The sequence below is a fragment of the Ascaphus truei genome, chromosome 3 (genome assembly GCF_040206685.1).
Source record: "Ascaphus truei isolate aAscTru1 chromosome 3, aAscTru1.hap1, whole genome shotgun sequence".
NCBI lineage: Eukaryota > Metazoa > Chordata > Amphibia > Anura > Ascaphidae > Ascaphus > Ascaphus truei.
Genome location: NC_134485.1, coordinates 428,644,800 through 428,667,774, shown reverse-complemented (window position 1 = coordinate 428,667,774; position 22,975 = coordinate 428,644,800). Strand labels below are relative to the sequence as shown.

Here is a 22,975-nt window from a genome sequence, read left to right as displayed (position 1 = left end):
ATTTCACTCACCCCCGTATTGGTCATCCCTAGTTTTAGTTCTTCTAAAAAAAAAATATATAAAACTTAATAAAAAAAATAACTGTTTTGAAACCTCTTAGGTTCTGGGGACTCCTATTTCCACTCATGGCGAGAGCCTGGGTTCACTGAACAAATAATGTTACTTTATAGTAAGTAATACAGTACTACTAGAATAAGTTATACTGCCTTATACAACAAGTATTAACAAGAAAATGACTATGAATGAAAAGAAACCACTAAGCATTTATTAAAAAATGTAAAGTTTTTTTCCCCATTTTTTTTAACAAATATATGGATGCAGCCAATGTCCCACATTGCGTTAAGGCGTATACATAATGCTTATGTACATTTCTCGGCCGAATGTGCATGTGTAAACCCTCCAGATATGCATTATATCTAGAAGAAAGGCCCTTGACCAGTCATGGTTCTAATGGGGAGTCCGTGACATCACTTCCTGTAGCGAACGCCGGTCGTGGAATTTTGCCCCGTTTCAGTCCGACATCAGTTCATGCTGGGAAGGACCACCTTTGCAGTCTTTGCTTCACTCGGTAGCATAAAATACAGTTGAAGCTATAAGTAGCGACTGCTGACTGGTCAGGGTTGACCAGCGACTGCTGGTGGTTCAGTGTTCCCGTCAATAGAGACCCACAAAGTCTTTGACTACTGTAGCTCTAATTCTGTTGTGGGATATTGTGTTTGCTTGGTTTATGGCCACGTGATATTCTGCATGTCTCGGTATAAAGAAAATAAACTCTATGTACAAGTGCATAAATATATAAATATAGCTGTCATAAAAAAATAAAACTCCTTTTGTTTCCCTTCTTGTAAAGCAGGGTGGGGTGGAACCCTAAAATGAAGCATGCTGCAATATAGATTATTAGTGAGTATGACTATACATGCTTTCAGCCATCCATGGCTTCTTCTACTTAGGAGTCCTCTGAAATTATAGGAGGGCACCCCAATAACACAGAGGAGTATCCCCTCTCTAACGACCCTTGTCTCTCATCCAACTCCTATGGTGGTTAAAGCAATGGTATCTTCAAGTGACCTATCATGTGGGCAGAGGAATATGAACCAGGTTGTCTTCTAGTGTAAGAATGTCTCAGTCAAAAATCGGGGACTTCGTTCCAGAGAAATTTAACTTAACAAGAGAGTTTTCAGTTTTCCCAAGATGGTCTCGCTAGTGACCTTCCTGACTGTGAGACAATCAGTAGCTGTGACCTCCTCGGGTCAGCTGACATTCTAACCTCTTGAATATTCCGTCTCAAAGAAAAACATCTCCTGAACACATGGGATCCCAGTATTAAGACAGTGGTCATTCTTCCCCGGGAAGACCTCCCAGTACCAACATTACTAAGGACCAATGCAAGTTGGATATTAGTTGTTTGCCAAAAACCCTTATCTGGCTCAGAGCCCTCGGGTGAGGTTTGACCACTACCATTCTACACTAAACCAATCTAATATCTAACAAGCATCTGTATCTTGGATCCACTTGTTCAATTTTCTCTGAGGAGAAGAATCTTTGGAAGGCTGGAAGGGTGCAGAGATACTCAGCATTATTATATAGTGCAGCACGTCCACGCTCTGCAGTTTTTAAAGCATAGTCCTTTAGTTCAGCTTTAGTCTTTTAGGTGGCAGGTCTCTCAGAAGAGGTGTGTGAGCCGAGGTTGGTTCTATTCCAGGTGTCTAGGTCTCCTTCTGTATCACTGCTCCATGGCACGTCACGGTCAAGACCTCCAATGAACGTCTTACAGACCGCACTCTCTGTGACCTCCACTGGTGGAAGGGAGCACGGAGAACCTAGAACAAGGAACCCAGTTACAAAACCATTAAGGATGCCATTCCAATTGGACACAAGTATATACTTTTCTTCAAACTCACACCTTTGCCTGTGTCAAATCCCCCAAACATTCCCAACTTCAACAAATATTAATGTCCTATTTAAATATCCCACTGTACCACGCTGCTGAACATGTTGGCGCTTTACAAATAAACAATGATAAGAGTAATGTAAAAAAAAAATACATTCCTTAAACCCAAAATTGAAATATCATGAAAATCTCCATTCTCCGTTTATAAAAGAAGCGCTCCCAAATATTTAAAACGAAAATAGGCAGACACGCTCACGTGTTGTTCTACTTTTAGTAACGCTAACTTGATACAAACTGGTTTGCAACACTGGGTTTAAGCTCACCGTATGGTGAGCTTTAGGCCAAGTCCATAGTGCCGGCGCCCGCGATGGAGCACGTGGCGTTGCGCGCCTGTTGCTTGAGCGACCCGGGGCCTGTAAAATTGCTGTGAGGCGTGGCGGTGACGTCACGGAGCTGGTTGGCCACTCATTGGCTGAACTGCCCACGTGACGTGCCCGTCGCGCCAAAACACAAAAATCTTCTGGAATGCTGCCGCATCATCGCATTCCATCGCGCAGGCGTACTCGCACTATGGGCGGCCTCAGAGGAGCCGTCTCTTGTTCACACCGCGCACGCCATTGTGCGCCCGGTCGCGATCGCTATGGACAAGGCTTTAGATGTTAAACCTTTGTTGCTTCCAGAAGGGGCCAGCTGAGGTGTCCCTAAAATGTGAAATTATTACCCATCGCGAATGGCCATTCACAAAGTGTTCCCTTCTCAGACGTCACTGCTTTTGCGCTTGCACCATAGGAAATAATTATTTTGCTGCCCAATGATTCATTACAAAATAAAACCAGAACGGGTCTTATGCAAGAAGATGTGCAGTAGATCCAGTGCCTTTGATTAACGATGTACCTTGACATATTCCTGGCTCTTTGGACACTGCAGGGATGGTGCATCCTTGGTTGTCGTCCGTTGTGCAGTGCAGGTCAGAGGTCTGGTCCTGCAAGTGTTGGACGTCTTGAGGAGTCTGAGCCATGTCATGTCCTTCGTCATTTCGAAGCTCGCACAAGATAGTAATGTCGTCCTTCTGCGTGTGGCACAACCTGGGATTGGAAAAAAACACACACACCCATATCTTAGTGCTCTGAATGTGATCAAGTGTTCAAGTTCGGTCAACATCATTAAGCTCTCCTGCATTCATGCACAAGCCCACAAATTATTTAAGGACACTTCCACTTGATTCTATCCCAAGCATTACTGAAGGTATTTACTTTTTTATCTCTACCACCTCGGCTAAGATTGTATTTTATGAATTCCCTGTACATGTCAAAGATTCACCTGGTGGAAACAAGCCAACATCTGAAGAACTTACCCCGTAGACTTGTGACATTCCGTAAGCTCCTTGTGTGCTGTTACACCCTCCTCGAGCAAAGTCTTCGTTTCATTCTGGTGCCAAAACACAAAGGGAACATGAGTGAGTACAGTCATCAGAGTGTGACCGTACAGTCATCAGAGTGCGACCGTATTGGAGTAACACTGCTTTTACCCGTTCTCCAGGCCTACAGTTTGTAAACCAAAATCGATTTGCCTTTTATAATTTTATAGTGTATACTTTTAAACCTGCGCTACCAGAATATTAAACTGCAAACCAAAGCATTGCAAGACCATGCGGCAGGGCCCTTCAACTTGGGTCGTGTGGTCCAATGGGACCTGTTATGGGGCTTCTGAGTGACCTGTGTTGACCATCTGCTCCTACTTATCACAGTTGTTTAATATTTTTCCAAAACTCCCCTTTAATCTAACATAACAAAAATAACACGAATATTATACATTCCTGTAAAATGTTCACTTATTTGTTTTAATGAAGTATAGCGATTTTTTTTTTACAATGTATATACAGTTACATTACAATACTCTTCTGGCCCTTCTGCTCTGAACTGTTTTCCGATCCAGTTCTTTGCCATCCTTTTAAAAATATTGCAGAACATGTCTACGGGTGTGTGCCCCAAAGCAATTATACCCAATCCTACATAAAGGAGGCAGCCATCTTGGATTTGTCAAGTCATTGAAGATGCTAGAAATGCCCGTCAGGCGTTGACGTTTATTTCTAATGTGTCTGACTTCTGCATGTCCTTGACCACCACAAACCTTCCCTGTGACCTGTCCGACAAAGCAGAAATACATTGGGCTGTTACCTGATGCATGGTTTCGGAACTGTACTCTCGCTGCTTCGTTCCCGGGTAATCCAGCTTCACCGGGGGACCGGCACCATTCAGAGCTACACCATTCGAGAACGGGAGAGCACTGATGGAGGAGACCCCTTGCAAGGGTACCATGGTGTACTGGCAGGAGGACGTGAGGATTCCTGCACTGGGGAATGTGATGTCTGTTGTTTGCTCTGGGGATAAAGAGAAAGAGTGTCAGACGGGCAGGTCAGGGCCCAGTCAAGCAATGGGGGAGTCAGGCCATTTGAAAACAAGCAGACAGACCAAAGGCCAGCAGAGAGAAATCTTCCCACAAATCAACATGTCAGATATTCCCCGAACAGAGCCAGCTGGAGAGGTTTCTCAAACAGATCACGCCTCAAAGTGTGAACGCCATATAATAACACAGCATGTGACAAGGAGTCTGTGTGTGAAAGGGTGCAATCCCACATACCCAGCCAAAGGACAACCTTTTGTAAACAATTTAACAACCTAATTGTCTGCCCTACACAAAATATAGCCATGCTGGAAGCCAGTAGAGAGAATAAAGATTAGGGGACGCGGGAGAGAGGGGGGCTCTGGCTGTGCAAACTTTTGTTGAACGCACAATGATATTACACAAAGGGGAGCGGACAGACAAAATCAAAACCCTCGCCAGACCCAGACCATTCTTCCATAATAACGTGAAATAATTATTTAAAAATGCATATAGGTGTCAGATGTTAAAGGCATCCATCACCCAACTGTGACCCCAGTTCACTTTGCTCCAAGCAGGACTCGTCCCTTAAAAGCAACTGTATACCTCCATGTAGCAGTTATTTATTCCTTTTTTTAAATGAGTTTTGAAGACCAGACATGTGGGAGATGCTCAGTACTGTTGTATACTCATTTGCAGGGTTGGTGGAGAACATACAGCTTGACTGGCTACTTACTCTGCTTGGACCACGCTCTCCACAGGCAGACGGGGATGAAGGCCACTATAATCAGGACGATGGAGCCCAGTACCACTCCTACGATAAGATATGGAAGGTCGCTGGAGCGGGCCACCGTGGCCCCGGTTCCGAGTGCTCCGTTCCCGCTGCTGGGTGGAGGTTGGGGTGAGGGCACCAGAAGCAGAGGCAGGCGGCCCGGCTGTGCAGAAGACTTCCGAGCTGCAAGAGAAAAGATCAGCAGAGGGTCAGACCAGAGGTATTCACGACATGGCCCGCAGGGACTGCTGCTGTCTTGGCCCACAAAAGGATGGCTCTCTAGGAAAGATGCACAAAAGGATGATCTTTTCTACAACATGGCTTATAAGCCCAGTGGCTGCGTGGCGAGTCATGTGTCAAGATCCACAGTGGTCCATTTATGGTAAATCCATTCATAGGAACAGCCGATCACGGAACATCATTTTGATTATTTATCGCTGGCATCAGGATATACTATGGGCAGCAGTTATTGGGGAGAAGAAGTGACACAAGCTATGATGGGGTGGACCAATTTTATGTTTCTGTAAGCATCATTTTTATTCTGTTTCTATTAAAGTAATAGAAATCAGCATTTGTGGAAATGTAATGACCGATTTGACCCAATGAGTTAAATTCGACAGACTAGTGTCTTACATTTGCCCGATACCAACAGGATGGACAGGACCTCTCTAGCCTTCTGCACAGTGACAATAAGGTCTCAATACAGCGCCTTAATACACTCCGCTACATGCCATAGCAGACAGGATAAGATTATTCTGGTTCGTAGCATTTTGCTGCTGTCAAAACGCGACACTAATTATGTTATAGCGTTGTTACGTCACAGTGTCATCCGCTCCTTCCTGTGTCCAAATATGCCCTCCCAATTTCCTACTGAGCATTGGGTCAGATATCAGTGCTGCAGGGCTGAGATGCTCACTCGGTGTTTCATGTGTACTGGGAGCCTTCAGAAACACGAAGACCTTTTCAAAGCCGGATTCACTCTCAGTAACAGGCTCAGAGTCCCACGCATTTCGCTGTCAATGACAGTACACGCAAGGAAGAGACTTGTGAGTCTGCGTTCAATATCAATGCAGAATATCTCCGGTCAATATCTATGCAGAATATCTCCGGTCAATATCTATGCAGAATATCTCCGGTCAATATCTATGCAGAATATCTCCGGTCAATATCTATGCAGAATATCTCCGGTCAATATCTATGCAGAATATCTCCGGTCAATATCTATGCAGAATATCTCCGGTCAATATCTATGCAGAATATCTCCGGTCAATATCTATGCAGAATATCTCCGGTCAATATCTATGCAGAATATCTCCGGTCAGCCTCTGCAATCCGTGGTCTGCTGCTTTGCAATGCGTGGCCTGCCTCGTGTTACCCCCACCGGGCACTCTTTCAGGACCCGGGCAGATTTCCGAAACTCTCAGCATCTTGCTGAAAGGACCATTCGTTAACCCCGTACGTGGGTGAAGCTTGAAGCCTCACCTTTAGTCTCGCAGATCATCACGTTGCTAAACTCGCTCTCCCCGCCCTCGTTGAAGCATTGCATTTTAATGTCGTAGGAGGTCTCCGGCTGCAGGTGGCTGATGGAGTGCCAGTAGCGATCTCCTGGCGGGAAGATGACAACATCACATTGAGATCCCGCGATCACATAGACCAGGGGCGGCCAACTCCAGTCCTCAAGGGCCACCAACAGGTCAGGTTTTCAGGATATCCCTGCTTCAGCGCAGGTGGCTCAATTGACTGAGACACTGATTGAGCCCCCTGTGCTGAAGCAGGGAAATCCTCTAAGCCTGATCTGTTGGGGGCCCTTGAGGTCTGGAGTTGGCCACTCCAGGTATAGACAGTATGGAATTGATCCCACAGAATAATGCATTAAAACTGCAGTTCAAGTTGTCGTTAAAAAAAATAATAATAATCAATTCATTCAATATGTGCATCAATACAACCTGCACACTGACCAGTGATTAGCTACGTTGCCGATCGATCCGTTTTCCTGTAATCGATCGCTCAAATTATTATTATTTTTTTTTTAAATGCTACAAGTATTTTCTCCCATTACAGAAGTGATTTATTAAAATAAAACAATAAAACACATGTAGGATATTGCTTGTACTGCAGCTTTAAGACCAGTACCGTACCCCAATAAGCCCCCCTACCCCACTACCACGAATGCAGGTACATGCAAGTATTCGTGCTGTCCTGTTAGGACGTGGATTACAGCGCCTCTTATATTTACCCCGAGCAGGAGAAATAAATAAATTATAAGTCTGCGTGGTCACTTTTAATTCTCACTAAACACTGCATCTTATACCCATTCCCCTTAACCCTTTGGCTGCCAGTGGGCCTCCAATCCTTGCTGCAAAGGGTTTAAGAGAAATGGGGGTGAGATAAAGTGTTGGCGTCAGAACCTCACTCCGTCTAAGATCCGAGCGACGCGAAGCGAACGCCGCCTGCCCCTTGGGAAACCAACGTTGGACCCGCTGGTTTGAGAAACCTCTCTTCCCGCGGTGATTAACTCCCATAATATGCCGGTGTACAAAATAAGTCCTGGTCTTTATCAATGGCCGAGTGACGATGGCAGACCGAGCAGTGGGTCATCGGAGGAGGAGGAAGGTCCCTCTGCTCACCTTCCACCACGTCCTTCTTGTAATCGCTGTCATTGTCGCTGTCCGTGGGCCGGTAGTAGATGTAGAAGCCATGGATAGGGGTGTTGTTGTTGCTGGCTGGAGTATACTATGACGAGAAAGAGAATGGGAAAGAATATCAGCTTGGCGGCACTGTGGCACATTACCCTCTTTCGACTGTAAGTTCTTGGGGTCAGAGATTTCCTTCTCCCAATGCTTATTTTACAACTGGTAATGTTATCAATGCATTGCAGTACATGCAGCCTATTAACTCCTTCAGTGATGGACAGGTCTGCAAATAAATTGGGTTAAACGCTCAGTAGCATTAGAATAGTACCAGTGACGTCTTCCTGTTGGCATGAAGCTGCGTGGCCGCCATTTTTGTCTGAACCAATATTTAGGACCCCTAACCCCCAGGGCACTGTGTAACCCCCTGTCCTATAGGGTTCCAAATCATCGAGCAGAGCCGATCGCTGCACCAAGAGCGGCCGTCTTACCATCCACTTCAGCATGATGGTGGTGTCATTGACGGCCTCGGTGAAGGTGATGTAGGGTCCGGTGACCGGCCGCTCGTACACCCGGTTACTGTAGCCGGATACCACGTAAGGTTTGGAAGGCGCGCTGGGATGACTCTCCCCCAGGATGTTCAGAGCCCTCACCCGGAACTTGTACGACGTGCCTAGCGGGGGACATCATTACATCAACGCCAGCCTCGTACATACTGAGAACGTGGCCAAGCCATGTAGCATCATTCCTGCCGTTGCCTGTTGTGCATGGCCCAGCGATGTATTGTTGGCCTGTTTTGGCAGCAAACAGGAGTGGCCCCACTGAGGCAGACCTAAAGAAACCTTTGGGGCGAGGAGGACTATTACTAATCATTACTGATGTGTAAAAGGCAGAGGGAATGAGGAATCCATATAATTAACTGCAAATTTTGGCTGCATTACTAAGGGAAATGGTTGCCCCTGGAGATGTTGGCTTTTTCTCATGCTGTTATGAGTATCTGTGTCTCTTCCTATAAAACCGAATACCCATTATGAGTGTGTTTGAATGCCTTCCTCGGGTCAACAAACCAGCTTCATTCACACCACTGTGGCATACAGATGTCAAGCTGCAGACAAGGATTCTGGGTAGGGGACATAAGCACTGGTTGGCATGCCATTGTTGGCTTCCTGTGAAATGCAGCAGGCACAAGATCTAGGGAAGCCATGTACATGCAGGGCAAGATACATTTGCTCATTTGCATATCACGACCCAGAATCCTTGTCTGCTGATCAGCCACTGTAAACGAAGCAGGTTTGGCAATCTGCGGAAGACAAGCAGATACGTTCTCGGGTTCTCTGTTAGAGATGTGCAGGAAACATTCGCACATCGTCCAAAATGGTGGATATCACCCATTGGATTTGCCGGAGAACTTCGCCTCCATACATGTTCGTGGCAAATCTGATTAGTACTGAAAAGTCTACGGGCGTTGCATTTTCCATTACTCTCGCTTTCTAAATTCGATCGAACTTGTAAAAAAAAGGTTAGATCGAATTTTGTGCAGATTCTCTAACTGGTGAAAAGTTTCACCAAAATGGCGGCGGAGAGAATCTCTGCGGATTCGCGCGTCTCTATTCTACAGCTTTGTGTCAGGGGGCTCAACTCCAGTCTCCAAGCCCCCCCCCCACGCCACCCAACAGGTCAGGTTTTCAGGATATCCCAGCTTCAGCACAGGTGGCTCAATCAGAGGCTCAGTCAAAGACTGAGCCTCTTGTGCTGAAGCAGGGGCTGATTGAGCCAACTGTGCTGAAGCATGGACTGATTAAGCCACCTGTGCTGAAGTAGGGATATCCTATAACATAACATGTTGGGAGGGGCTGGAGTTGAGCCCCCTTGGGATATGCATTATTTACTGCTCCTGAAATCGACCACGAGACTGAAATCCTATTACGCAGGTAATGTTGCAGAGACAGACCCCCGAGGCAGACCCCCCCCGAGGCAGCCCCCCCCGAGGCAGCCCCCCCCCGAGACAGGCCCCCCCCCGAGACAGACCCCCCCGAGATAGACCCCCCCCCGAGATAGGCCCCCCCCGAGACAGGCCCCCCCCCCCCGAGACAGCCCCCCCCCGAGACAGCCCCCCCCGAGACAGACCCCCCGAGACAGACCCCCCGAGACACACCCCCCGAGGCAGACCCCCCGAGGCAGACCCCCCGAGGCAGACCCCTGCAGTGATCTATTTCCCAACTGTTTGGAAAAGGGGACATTACAATTTAAAAGTAAAAGCAAAAAAAAACGTTTCTACATCTGTCTCCAAACCCAGGAAACGATGGGAGGATTTCACAATAAAGCAGGGGCTGTAAATGTCCAAAAACCGCAGAATCCTACACAAAATATACGGAGGCTCCTGGGAACCCAATAAAACTTTATTGTCAACCCAAAGTATGTAAAATAGAACTACTGCTGTGTGTGTGTGTGTGTGTGTGTGTGTGTGTGTGTATATATATATATATATATATTTTTTTTTAATAAACTAACAGCCTCCTAATCATTTCTAACATTACAGGGTAACAACAAGTCATCTTTTTTTTTTAATGGTTAAAGTAAAATATATAATACAAATAGTATTATTGGGTCTTGATGTAACAAGGACAGGTCTAGCCTTGTGAGCTCATACACATTCTGTAACACGGACAGGTCTAGCCTTGTGAGCTCATACACATTCTGTAACACGGACAGGTCTAGCCTTGTGAGCTCATACACATTCTGTAACATGGACAGGTCTAGCCTTGTGAGCTCACACACATTCTGTAACACGGACAGGTCTAGCCTTGTGAGCTCATACACATTCTGTAACACGGACAGGTCTAGCCTTGGGAGCTCACACACATTCTGTAACACGGACAGGTCTAGCCTTGTGAGCTCATACACATTCTGTAACACGGACAGGTCTAGCCTTGGGAGCTCATACACATTCTGTAACACGGACAGGTCTAGCCTTGTGAGCTCATACACATTCTGTAACACGGACAGGTCTAGCCTTGTGAGCTCATACACATTCTGTAACATGGACAGGTCTAGCCTTGTGAGCTCATACACATTCTGTAACACGGACAGGTCTAGCCTTGGGAGCTCATACACATTCTGTAACATGGACAGGTCTAGCCTTGTGAGCTCATACACATTCTGTAACATGGACAGGTCTAGCCTTGTGAGCTCATAAACATTCTGTAACACGGACAGGTCTAGCCTTGTGAGCTCATACACATTCTGTAACACGGACAGGTCTAGCCGTGTGAGCTCATACACATTCTGTAACACGGACAGGTCTAGCCTTGGGAGCTCATACACATTCTGTAACATGGACAGGTCTAGCCGTGTGAGCTCATACACATTCTGTAACACGGACAGGTCTAGCCTTGGGAGCTCATACACATTCTGTAACATGGACAGGTCTAGCCGTGTGAGCTCATACACATTCTGTAACACGGACAGGTCTAGCCTTGTGAGCTCATACACATTCTGTAACATGGACAGGTCTAGCCTTGGGAGCTCATACACATTCTGTAACACGGACAGGTCTAGCCTTGTGAGCTCATACACATTCTGTAACACGGACAGGTCTAGCCGTGTGAGCTCATACACATTCTGTAACACGGACAGGTCTAGCCTTGGGAGCTCATACACATTCTGTAACATGGACAGGTCTAGCCTTGTGAGCTCATACACATTCTGTAACACGGACAGGTCTAGCCTTGTGAGCTCATACACATTCTGTAACACGGACAGGTCTAGCCGTGTGAGCTCATACACATTCTGTAACACGGACAGGTCTAGCCTTGGGAGCTCATACAAATTCTGTAACACGGACAGGTCTAGCCTTGGGAGCTCATACACATTCTGTAACATGGACAGGTCTAGCCGTGTGAGCTCACACACATTCTGTAACACGGACAGGTCTAGCCTTGGGAGCTCATACACATTCTGTAACACGGACAGGTCTAGCCTTGGGAGCTCATACACATTCTGTAACACGGACAGGTCTAGCCTTGTGAGCTCATACACATTCTGTAACACGGACAGGTCTAGCCTTGTGAGCACATACACATTCTGTAACACGGACAGGTCTAGCCTGGTGAAGCTCATACACATTCTGTAACACGGACAGGTCTAGCCTTGGGAGCTCATACACATTCTGTAACACGGACAGGTCTAGCCTTGTGAGCACATACACATTCTGTAACACGGACAGGTCTAGCCTTGTGAGCTCATACACATTCTGTAACACGGACAGGTCTAGCCTTGTGAGCTCACACACATTCTGTAACACGGACAGGTCTAGCCTTGGGAGCTCATACACATTCTGTAACATGGACAGGTCTAGCCTTGGGAGCTCATACACATTCTGTAACACGGACAGGTCTAGCCTTGGGAGCTCATACACATTCTGTAACACGGACAGGTCTAGCCTTGGGAGCTCACACACATTCTGTAACACGGACAGGTCTAGCCTTGTGAGCTCACACACATTCTGTAACACGGACAGGTCTAGCCTGGTGAGCTCATACACATTCTGTAACACGGACAGGTCTAGCCTTGTGAGCTCATACACATTCTGTAACACGGACAGGTCTAGCCTGGTGAGCTCATACACATTCTGTAACACGGACAGGTCTAGCCTTGTGAGCACATACACATTCTTTAACACGGACAGGTCTAGCCTGGTGAGTTCATACACATTCTGTAACACGGACAGGTCTAGCCTTGTGAGCTCACACACATTCTGTAACACGGACAGGTCTAGCCTTGTGAGCACATACACATTCTGTAACACGGACAGGTCTAGCCTTGGGAGCTCATACACATTCTGTAACACGGACAGGTCTAGCCTTGTGAGCTCATACACATTCTGTAACACGGACAGGTCTAGCCTGGTGAGCTCATACACATTCTGTAACACGGACAGGTCTAGCCTTGGGAGCTCATACACATTCTGTAACACGGACAGGTCTAGCCTTGGGAGCTCATACACATTCTGTAACACGGACAGGTCTAGCCTTGGGAGCTCATACACATTCTGTAACACGGACAGGTCTAGCCTTGGGAGCTCATACACATTCTGTAACACGGACAGGTCTAGCCTTGGGAGCTCATACACATTCTGTAACACGGACAGGTCTAGCCTTGGGAGCTCACACACATTCTGTAACATGGACAGGTCTAGCCGTGTGAGCTCATACACATTCTGTAACACGGACAGGTCTAGCCTTGTGAGCTCATACACATTCTGTAACACGGACAGGTCTAGCCGTGTGAGCTCATACACATTCTGTAACACGGACAGGTCTAGCCTGGTGAGCTCATACACATTCTGTAACACGGACAGGTCTAGCCTTGTGAGCTCACACACATTCTGTAACACGGACAGGTCTAGCCTTGTGAGCTCACACACATTCTGTAACACGGACAGGTCTAGCCTTGTGAGCTCATACACATTCTGTAACACGGACAGGTCTAGCCTTGGGAGCTCATACACATTCTGTAACACGGACAGGTCTAGCCTTGGGAGCTCATACACATTCTGTAACACGGACAGGTCTAGCCTTGTGAGCTCATACACATTCTGTAACACGGACAGGTCTAGCCTTGTGAGCTCATACACATTCTGTAACACGGACAGGTCTAGCCTGGTGAGCTCATACACATTCTGTAACACGGACAGGTCTAGCCTTGTGAGCTCATACACATTCTGTAACACGGACAGGTCTAGCCTTGTGAGCTCACACACATTCTGTAACACGGACAGGTCTAGCCTTGTGAGCTCATACACATTCTGTAACACGGACAGGTCTAGCCGTGTGAGCTCATACACATTCTGTAACACGGACAGGTCTAGCCTTGTGAGCTCATACACATTCTGTAACACGGACAGGTCTAGCCTTGGGAGCTCATACACATTCTGTAACACGGACAGGTCTAGCCTTGGGAGCTCATACACATTCTGTAACACGGACAGGTCTAGCCTTGGGAGCTCATACACATTCTGTAACACGGACAGGTCTAGCCTTGTGAGCTCATACACATTCTGTAACACGGACAGGTCTAGCCTTGTGAGCTCATACACATTCTGTAACACGGACAGGTCTAGCCTGGTGAGCTCATACACATTCTGTAACACGGACAGGTCTAGCCTTGTGAGCACATACACATTCTGTAACACGGACAGGTCTAGCCTTGGGAGCTCATACACATTCTGTAACACGGACAGGTCTAGCCTTGGGAGCTCATACACATTCTGTAACACGGACAGGTCTAGCCTTGGGAGCTCATACACATTCTGTAACACGGACAGGTCTAGCCGTGTGAGCTCATACACATTCTGTAACACGGACAGGTCTAGCCTTGTGAGCACATACACATTCTGTAACACGGACAGGTCTAGCCTTGGGAGCTCATACACATTCTGTAACACGGACAGGTCTAGCCTTGGGAGCTCATACACATTCTGTAACACGGACAGGTCTAGCCTTGTGAGCTCATACACATTCTGTAACACGGACAGGTCTAGCCTTGTGAGCTCATACACATTCTGTAACACGGACAGGTCTAGCCGTGTGAGCTCATACACATTCTGTAACACGGACAGGTCTAGCCTTGGGAGCTCATACACATTCTGTAACACGGACAGGTCTAGCCTTGTGAGCTCACACACATTCTGTAACACGGACAGGTCTAGCCTTGTGAGCTCATACACATTCTGTAACACGGACAGGTCTAGCCTTGTGAGCTCATACACATTCTGTAACACGGACAGGTCTAGCCTTGGGAGCTCATACACATTCTGTAACACGGACAGGTCTAGCCTTGTGAGCTCATACACATTCTGTAACACGGACAGGTCTAGCCTGGTGAGCTCATACACATTCTGTAACACGGACAGGTCTAGCCTTGGGAGCTCATACACATTCTGTAACACGGACAGGTCTAGCCTGGTGAGCTCATACACATTCTGTAACACGGACAGGTCTAGCCTTGGGAGCTCATACACATTCTGTAACACGGACAGGTCTAGCCTTGGGAGCTCATACACATTCTGTAACACGGACAGGTCTAGCCTTGGGAGCTCATACACATTCTGTAACACGAACAGGTCTAGCTGTGTGAGCTCATACACATTCTGTAACACGGACAGGTCTAGCCTTGTGAGCACATACACATTCTGTAACACGGACAGGTCTAGCCTTGGGAGCTCATACACATTCTGTAACACGGACAGGTCTAGCCTTGGGAGCTCATACACATTCTGTAACACGGACAGGTCTAGCCTTGTGAGCTCATACACATTCTGTAACACGGACAGGTCTAGCCTTGTGAGCACATACACATTCTGTAACACGGACAGGTCTAGCCTTGGGAGCTCATACACATTCTGTAACACGGACAGGTCTAGCCGTGTGAGCTCATACACATTCTGTAACACGGACAGGTCTAGCCTTGTGAGCTCACACACATTCTGTAACACGGACAGGTCTAGCCTTGGGAGCTCACACACATTCTGTAACACGGACAGGTCTAGCCTTGGGAGCTCATACACATTCTGTAACACGGACAGGTCTAGCCTTGGGAGCTCATACACATTCTGTAACACGGACAGGTCTAGCCTTGGGAGCTCATACACATTCTGTAACACGGACAGGTCTAGCCTTGTGATCTCATACACATTCTGTAACACGGACAGGTCTAGCTTTGTGAGCACATACACATTCTGTAACACGGACAGGTCTAGCCTTGGGAGCTCATACACATTCTGTAACACGGACAGGTCTAGCCTTGGGAGCTCATACACATTCTGTAACACGGACAGGTCTAGCCTTGTGAGCTCATACACATTCTGTAACACGGACAGGTCTAGCCTTGGGAGCTCACACACATTCTGTAACACGGATAGGCCTAGCCTTGTGAGCTCATACACATTCTGTAACACGGACAGGTCTAGCCTTGGGAGCTCATACACATTCTGTAACATGGACAGGTCTAGCCTTGGGAGCTCACACACATTCTGTAACACGGACAGGTCTAGCCGTGTGAGCTCATACACATTCTGTAACACGGACAGGTCTAGCCTTGGGAGCTCATACACATTCTGTAACACGGACAGGTCTAGCCTTGGGAGCTCATACACATTCTGTAACACGGACAGGTCTAGCCTTGGGAGCTCATACACATTCTGTAACATGGACAGGTCTAGCCGTGTGAGCTCATACACATTCTGTAACACGGACAGGTCTAGCCTTGTGAGCACATACACATTCTGTAACACGGACAGGTCTAGCCTTGTGAGCTCATACACATTCTGTAACACGGACAGGTCTAGCCTTGTGAGCTCATACACATTCTGTAACACGGACAGGTCTAGCCTTGTGAGCTCACACACATTCTGTAACACGGACAGGTCTAGCCTTGTGAGCTCATACACATTCTGTAACACGGACAGGTCTAGCCTTGTGAGCACATACACATTCTGTAACACGGACAGGTCTAGCCTTGTGAGCTCACACACATTCTGTAACACGGACAGGTCTAGCCTTGTGAGCTCATACACATTCTGTAACACGGACAGGTCTAGCCTTGTGAGCTCATACACATTCTGTAACGCGGACAGGTCTAGCCTTGGGAGCTCACACACATTCTGTAACACGGACAGGCCTAGCCTTGTGAGCTCATACACATTCTGTAACACGGACAGGTCTAGCCTTGTGAGCTCACACACATTCTGTAACACGGACAGGTCTAGCCTTGTGAGCTCATACACATTCTGTAACACGGACAGGTCTAGCCTTGGGAGCTCATACACATTCTGTAACATGGACAGGTCTAGCCGTGTGAGCTCATACACATTCTGTAACACGGACAGGTCTAGCCTTGTGAGCACATACACATTCTGTAACACGGACAGGTCTAGCCTTGGGAGCTCATACACATTCTGTAACACGGACAGGTCTAGCCTTGGGAGCTCATACACATTCTGTAACACGGACAGGTCTAGCCTTGGGAGCTCATACACATTCTGTAACACGGACAGGTCTAGCCTTGGGAGCTCATACACATTCTGTAACATGGACAGGTCTAGCCGTGTGAGCTCATACACATTATGTAACACGGACAGGTCTAGCCTTGTGAGCACATACACATTCTGTAACACGGACAGGTCTAGCCTTGTGAGCTCATACACATTCTGTAACACGGACAGGTCTAGCCTTGGGAGCTCATACACATTCTGTAACACGGAAAGGTCTAGCCTTGGGAGCTCATACACATTCTGTAACACGGACAGGTCTAGCCTTGTGAGCACATACACATTCTGTAACACGGACAGGTCTAGCCTTGTGAGCACATACACATTCTGTAACACGGACAGGTCTAGCCTTGTGAGCTCACACACATTCTGTAACACGGACAGGCCTAGCCTTGTGAGCTCATACACATTCTGTAACACGGACAGGTGTAGCCTTGTGAGCTCACACACATTCTGTAACACGGACAGGTCTAGCCTTGTGAGCTCACACACATTCTGTAACACGGACAGGTCTAGCCTTGTGAGCTCATACACATTCTGTAACACGGACAGGTCTAGCCTTGTGAGCTCATACACATTCTGTAACACGGACAGGTCTAGCCTTGTGAGCTCATACACATTCTGTAACACGGATAGGCCTAGCCTTGTGAGCTTATACACATTCTGTAACACGGACAGGTCTAGCCTTGTGAGCTCATACACATTCTGTAACACGGACAGGTCTAGCCTTGGGAGCTCATACACATTCTGTAACACGGACAGGTCTAGCCTTGTGAGCACATACACATTCTGTAACACGGACAGGTCTAGCCTGGTGAGCTCATACACATTCTGTAACACGGACAGGTCTAGCCTTGTGAGCTCACACACATTCTGTAACACGGACAGGTCTAGCCTTGTGAGCTCATACACATTCTGTAACACGGACAGGTCTAGCCTTGTGAGCTCATACACATTCTGTAACACGGACAGGTCTAGCCTTGTGAGCTCATACACATTCTGTAACACGGACAGGTCTAGCCGTGTGAGCTCATACACATTCTGTAACACGGACAGGTCTAGCCTTGGGAGCTCATACACATTCTGTAACACGGACAGGTCTAGCCTTGGGAGCTCATACACATTCTGTAACACGGACAGGTCTAGCCTTGTGAGCTCATACACATTCTGTAACACGGACAGGTCTAGCCTTGGGAGCTCATACACATTCTGTAACACGGACAGGTCTAGCCTTGTGAGCTTATACACATTCTGTAACACGGACATGTCTAGCCTTGTGAGCTCATACACATTCTGTAACACGGACAGGTCTAGCTTTGGGAGCTGATACACATTCTGTAACACGGACAGGTCTAGCCTTGTGAGCTCATACACATTCTGTAACACGGACAGGTCTAGCCTTGGGAGCTCACACACATTCTGTAACACGGACAGGTCTAGCCTTGGGAGCTCATACACATTCTGTAACACGGACAGGTCTAGCCTTGGGAGCTCATACACATTCTGTAACACGGACAGGTCTAGCCTTGGGAGCTCATACACATTCTGTAACACGGACAGGTCTAGCCTTGTGATCTCATACACATTCTGTAACACGGACAGGTCTAGCTTTGTGAGCACATACACATTCTGTAACACGGACAGGTCTAGCCTTGGGAGCTCATACACATTCTGTAACACGGACAGGTCTAGCCTTGGGAGCTCATACACATTCTGTAACACGGACAGGTCTAGCCTTGTGAGCTCATACACATTCTGTAACACGGACAGGTCTAGCCTTGGGAGCTCACACACATTCTGTAACACGGATAGGCCTAGCCTTGTGAGCTCATACACATTCTGTAACACGGACAGGTCTAGCCTTGGGAGCTCATACACATTCTGTAACATGGACAGGTCTAGCCTTGGGAGCTCACACACATTCTGTAACACGGACAGGTCTAGCCGTGTGAGCTCATACACATTCTGTAACACGGACAGGTCTAGCCTTGGGAGCTCATACACATTCTGTAACACGGACAGGTCTAGCCTTGGGAGCTCATACACATTCTGTAACACGGACAGGTCTAGCCTTGGGAGCTCATACACATTCTGTAACATGGACAGGTCTAGCCGTGTGAGCTCATACACATTCTGTAACACGGACAGGTCTAGCCTTGTGAGCACATACACATTCTGTAACACGGACAGGTCTAGCCTTGTGAGCTCATACACATTCTGTAACACGGACAGGTCTAGCCTTGTGAGCTCATACACATTCTGTAACACGGACAGGTCTAGCCTTGTGAGCTCACACACATTCTGTAACACGGACAGGTCTAGCCTTGTGAGCTCATACACATTCTGTAACACGGACAGGTCTAGCCTTGTGAGCACATACACATTCTGTAACACGGACAGGTCTAGCCTTGTGAGCTCACACACATTCTGTAACACGGACAGGTCTAGCCTTGTGAGCTCATACACATTCTGTAACACGGACAGGTCTAGCCTTGTGAGCTCATACACATTCTGTAACGCGGACAGGTCTAGCCTTGGGAGCTCACACACATTCTGTAACACGGACAGGCCTAGCCTTGTGAGCTCATACACATTCTGTAACACGGACAGGTCTAGCCTTGGGAGCTCATACACATTCTGTAACATGGACAGGTCTAGCCGTGTGAGCTCATACACATTCTGTAACACGGACAGGTCTAGCCTTGTGAGCACATACACATTCTGTAACACGGACAGGTCTAGCCTTGGGAGCTCATACACATTCTGTAACACGGACAGGTCTAGCCTTGGGAGCTCATACACATTCTGTAACACGGACAGGTCTAGCCTTGGGAGCTCATACACATTCTGTAACACGGACAGGTCTAGCCTTGGGAGCTCATACACATTCTGTAACATGGACAGGTCTAGCCGTGTGAGCTCATACACATTATGTAACACGGACAGGTCTAGCCTTGTGAGCACATACACATTCTGTAACACGGACAGGTCTAGCCTTGTGAGCTCATACACATTCTGTAACACGGACAGGTCTAGCCTTGGGAGCTCATACACATTCTGTAACACGGAAAGGTCTAGCCTTGGGAGCTCATACACATTCTGTAACACGGACAGGTCTAGCCTTGTGAGCACATACACATTCTGTAACACGGACAGGTCTAGCCTTGTGAGCACATACACATTCTGTAACACGGACAGGTCTAGCCTTGTGAGCTCATACACATTCTGTAACACGGACAGGTCTAGCCTTGGGAGCTCATACACATTCTGTAACATGGACAGGTCTAGCCGTGTGAGCTCATACACATTCTGTAACACGGACAGGTCTAGCCTTGTGAGCACATACACATTCTGTAACACGGACAGGTCTAGCCTTGGGAGCTCATACACATTCTGTAACACGGACAGGTCTAGCCTTGGGAGCTCATACACATTCTGTAACACGGACAGGTCTAGCCTTGGGAGCTCATACACATTCTGTAACACGGACAGGTCTAGCCTTGGGAGCTCATACACATTCTGTAACATGGACAGGTCTAGCCGTGTGAGCTCATACACATTATGTAACACGGACAGGTCTAGCCTTGTGAGCACATACACATTCTGTAACACGGACAGGTCTAGCCTTGTGAGCTCATACACATTCTGTAACACGGACAGGTCTAGCCTTGGGAGCTCATACACATTCTGTAACACGGAAAGGTCTAGCCTTGGGAGCTCATACACATTCTGTAACACGGACAGGTCTAGCCTTGTGAGCACATACACATTCTGTAACACGGACAGGTCTAGCCTTGTGAGCACATACACATTCTGTAACACGGACAGGTCTAGCCTTGTGAGCTCACACACATTCTGTAACACGGACAGGCCTAGCCTTGTGAGCTCATACACATTCTGTAACACGGACAGGTGTAGCCTTGTGAGCTCACACACATTCTGTAACACGGACAGGTCTAGCCTTGTGAGCTCACACACATTCTGTAACACGGACAGGTCTAGCCTTGTGAGCTCATACACATTCTGTAACACGGACAGGTCTAGCCTTGTGAGCTCATACACATTCTGTAACACGGACAGGTCTAGCCTTGTGAGCTCATACACATTCTGTAACACGGATAGGCCTAGCCTTGTGAGCTTATACACATTCTGTAACACGGACAGGTCTAGCCTTGTGAGCTCATACACATTCTGTAACACGGACAGGTCTAGCCTTGGGAGCTCATACACATTCTGTAACACGGACAGGTCTAGCCTTGTGAGCACATACACATTCTGTAACACGGACAGGTCTAGCCTGGTGAGCTCATACACATTCTGTAACACGGACAGGTCTAGCCTTGTGAGCTCACACACATTCTGTAACACGGACAGGTCTAGCCTTGTGAGCTCATACACATTCTGTAACACGGACAGGTCTAGCCTTGTGAGCTCATACACATTCTGTAACACGGACAGGTCTAGCCTTGTGAGCTCATACACATTCTGTAACACGGACAGGTCTAGCCGTGTGAGCTCATACACATTCTGTAACACGGACAGGTCTAGCCTTGGGAGCTCATACACATTCTGTAACACGGACAGGTCTAGCCTTGGGAGCTCATACACATTCTGTAACACGGACAGGTCTAGCCTTGTGAGCTCATACACATTCTGTAACACGGACAGGTCTAGCCTTGGGAGCTCATACACATTCTGTAACACGGACAGGTCTAGCCTTGTGAGCTTATACACATTCTGTAACACGGACATGTCTAGCCTTGTGAGCTCATACACATTCTGTAACACGGACAGGTCTAGCTTTGGGAGCTGATACACATTCTGTAACACGGACAGGTCTAGCCTTGTGAGCTCATACACATTCTGTAACACGGACAGGTCTAGCCTTGGGAGCTCACACACATTCTGTAACACGGACAGGTCTAGCCTTGGGAGCTCATACACATTCTGTAACACGGACAGGTCTAGCCTTGGGAGCTCATACACATTCTGTAACACGGACAGGTCTAGCCTTGGGAGCTCATACACATTCTGTAACACGGACAGGTCTAGCCTTGTGATCTCATACACATTCTGTAACACGGACAGGTCTAGCTTTGTGAGCACATACACATTCTGTAACACGGACAGGTCTAGCCTTGGGAGCTCATACACATTCTGTAACACGGACAGGTCTAGCCTTGGGAGCTCATACACATTCTGTAACACGGACAGGTCTAGCCTTGTGAGCTCATACACATTCTGTAACACGGACAGGTCTAGCCTTGGGAGCTCACACACATTCTGTAACACGGATAGGCCTAGCCTTGTGAGCTCATACACATTCTGTAACACGGACAGGTCTAGCCTTGGGAGCTCATACACATTCTGTAACATGGACAGGTCTAGCCTTGGGAGCTCACACACATTCTGTAACACGGACAGGTCTAGCCGTGTGAGCTCATACACATTCTGTAACACGGACAGGTCTAGCCTTGGGAGCTCATACACATTCTGTAACACGGACAGGTCTAGCCTTGGGAGCTCATACACATTCTGTAACACGGACAGGTCTAGCCTTGGGAGCTCATACACATTCTGTAACATGGACAGGTCTAGCCGTGTGAGCTCATACACATTCTGTAACACGGACAGGTCTAGCCTTGTGAGCACATACACATTCTGTAACACGGACAGGTCTAGCCTTGTGAGCTCATACACATTCTGTAACACGGACAGGTCTAGCCTTGTGAGCTCATACACATTCTGTAACACGGACAGGTCTAGCCTTGTGAGCTCACACACATTCTGTAACACGGACAGGTCTAGCCTTGTGAGCTCATACACATTCTGTAACACGGACAGGTCTAGCCTTGTGAGCACATACACATTCTGTAACACGGACAGGTCTAGCCTTGTGAGCTCACACACATTCTGTAACACGGACAGGTCTAGCCTTGTGAGCTCATACACATTCTGTAACACGGACAGGTCTAGCCTTGTGAGCTCATACACATTCTGTAACGCGGACAGGTCTAGCCTTGGGAGCTCACACACATTCTGTAACACGGACAGGCCTAGCCTTGTGAGCTCATACACATTCTGTAACACGGACAGGTCTAGCCTTGGGAGCTCATACACATTCTGTAACATGGACAGGTCTAGCCGTGTGAGCTCATACACATTCTGTAACACGGACAGGTCTAGCCTTGTGAGCACATACACATTCTGTAACACGGACAGGTCTAGCCTTGGGAGCTCATACACATTCT

General features: G+C 47.7%; 1 protein-coding gene across 3 annotated transcripts in view; it reads right to left on the bottom strand.

Moving 5' to 3' along the window:
- Nucleotides 1-243: 243 nt before the first annotated feature.
- The window catches only part of BOC (BOC cell adhesion associated, oncogene regulated), a 112,230-nt gene continuing 89,498 nt past the window's right edge, over nt 244-22,975 (bottom strand). For all 3 annotated transcript variants that reach the window (XM_075592862.1, XM_075592861.1, XM_075592863.1), the window contains 8 exons: nt 8,167-8,348; nt 7,673-7,778; nt 6,528-6,650; nt 5,010-5,228; nt 4,069-4,271; nt 3,246-3,319; nt 2,786-2,976; nt 244-1,820 (listed from right to left, as the gene is read on the bottom strand). In XM_075592862.1, the coding sequence (XP_075448977.1) occupies nt 1,648-1,820; nt 2,786-2,976; nt 3,246-3,319; nt 4,069-4,271; nt 5,010-5,228; nt 6,528-6,650; nt 7,673-7,778; nt 8,167-8,348 (1,271 nt within the window). In that variant the 3' untranslated portion in view covers nt 244-1,647. The remainder of the gene's footprint in view (nt 1,821-2,785; nt 2,977-3,245; nt 3,320-4,068; nt 4,272-5,009; nt 5,229-6,527; nt 6,651-7,672; nt 7,779-8,166; nt 8,349-22,975) is intronic.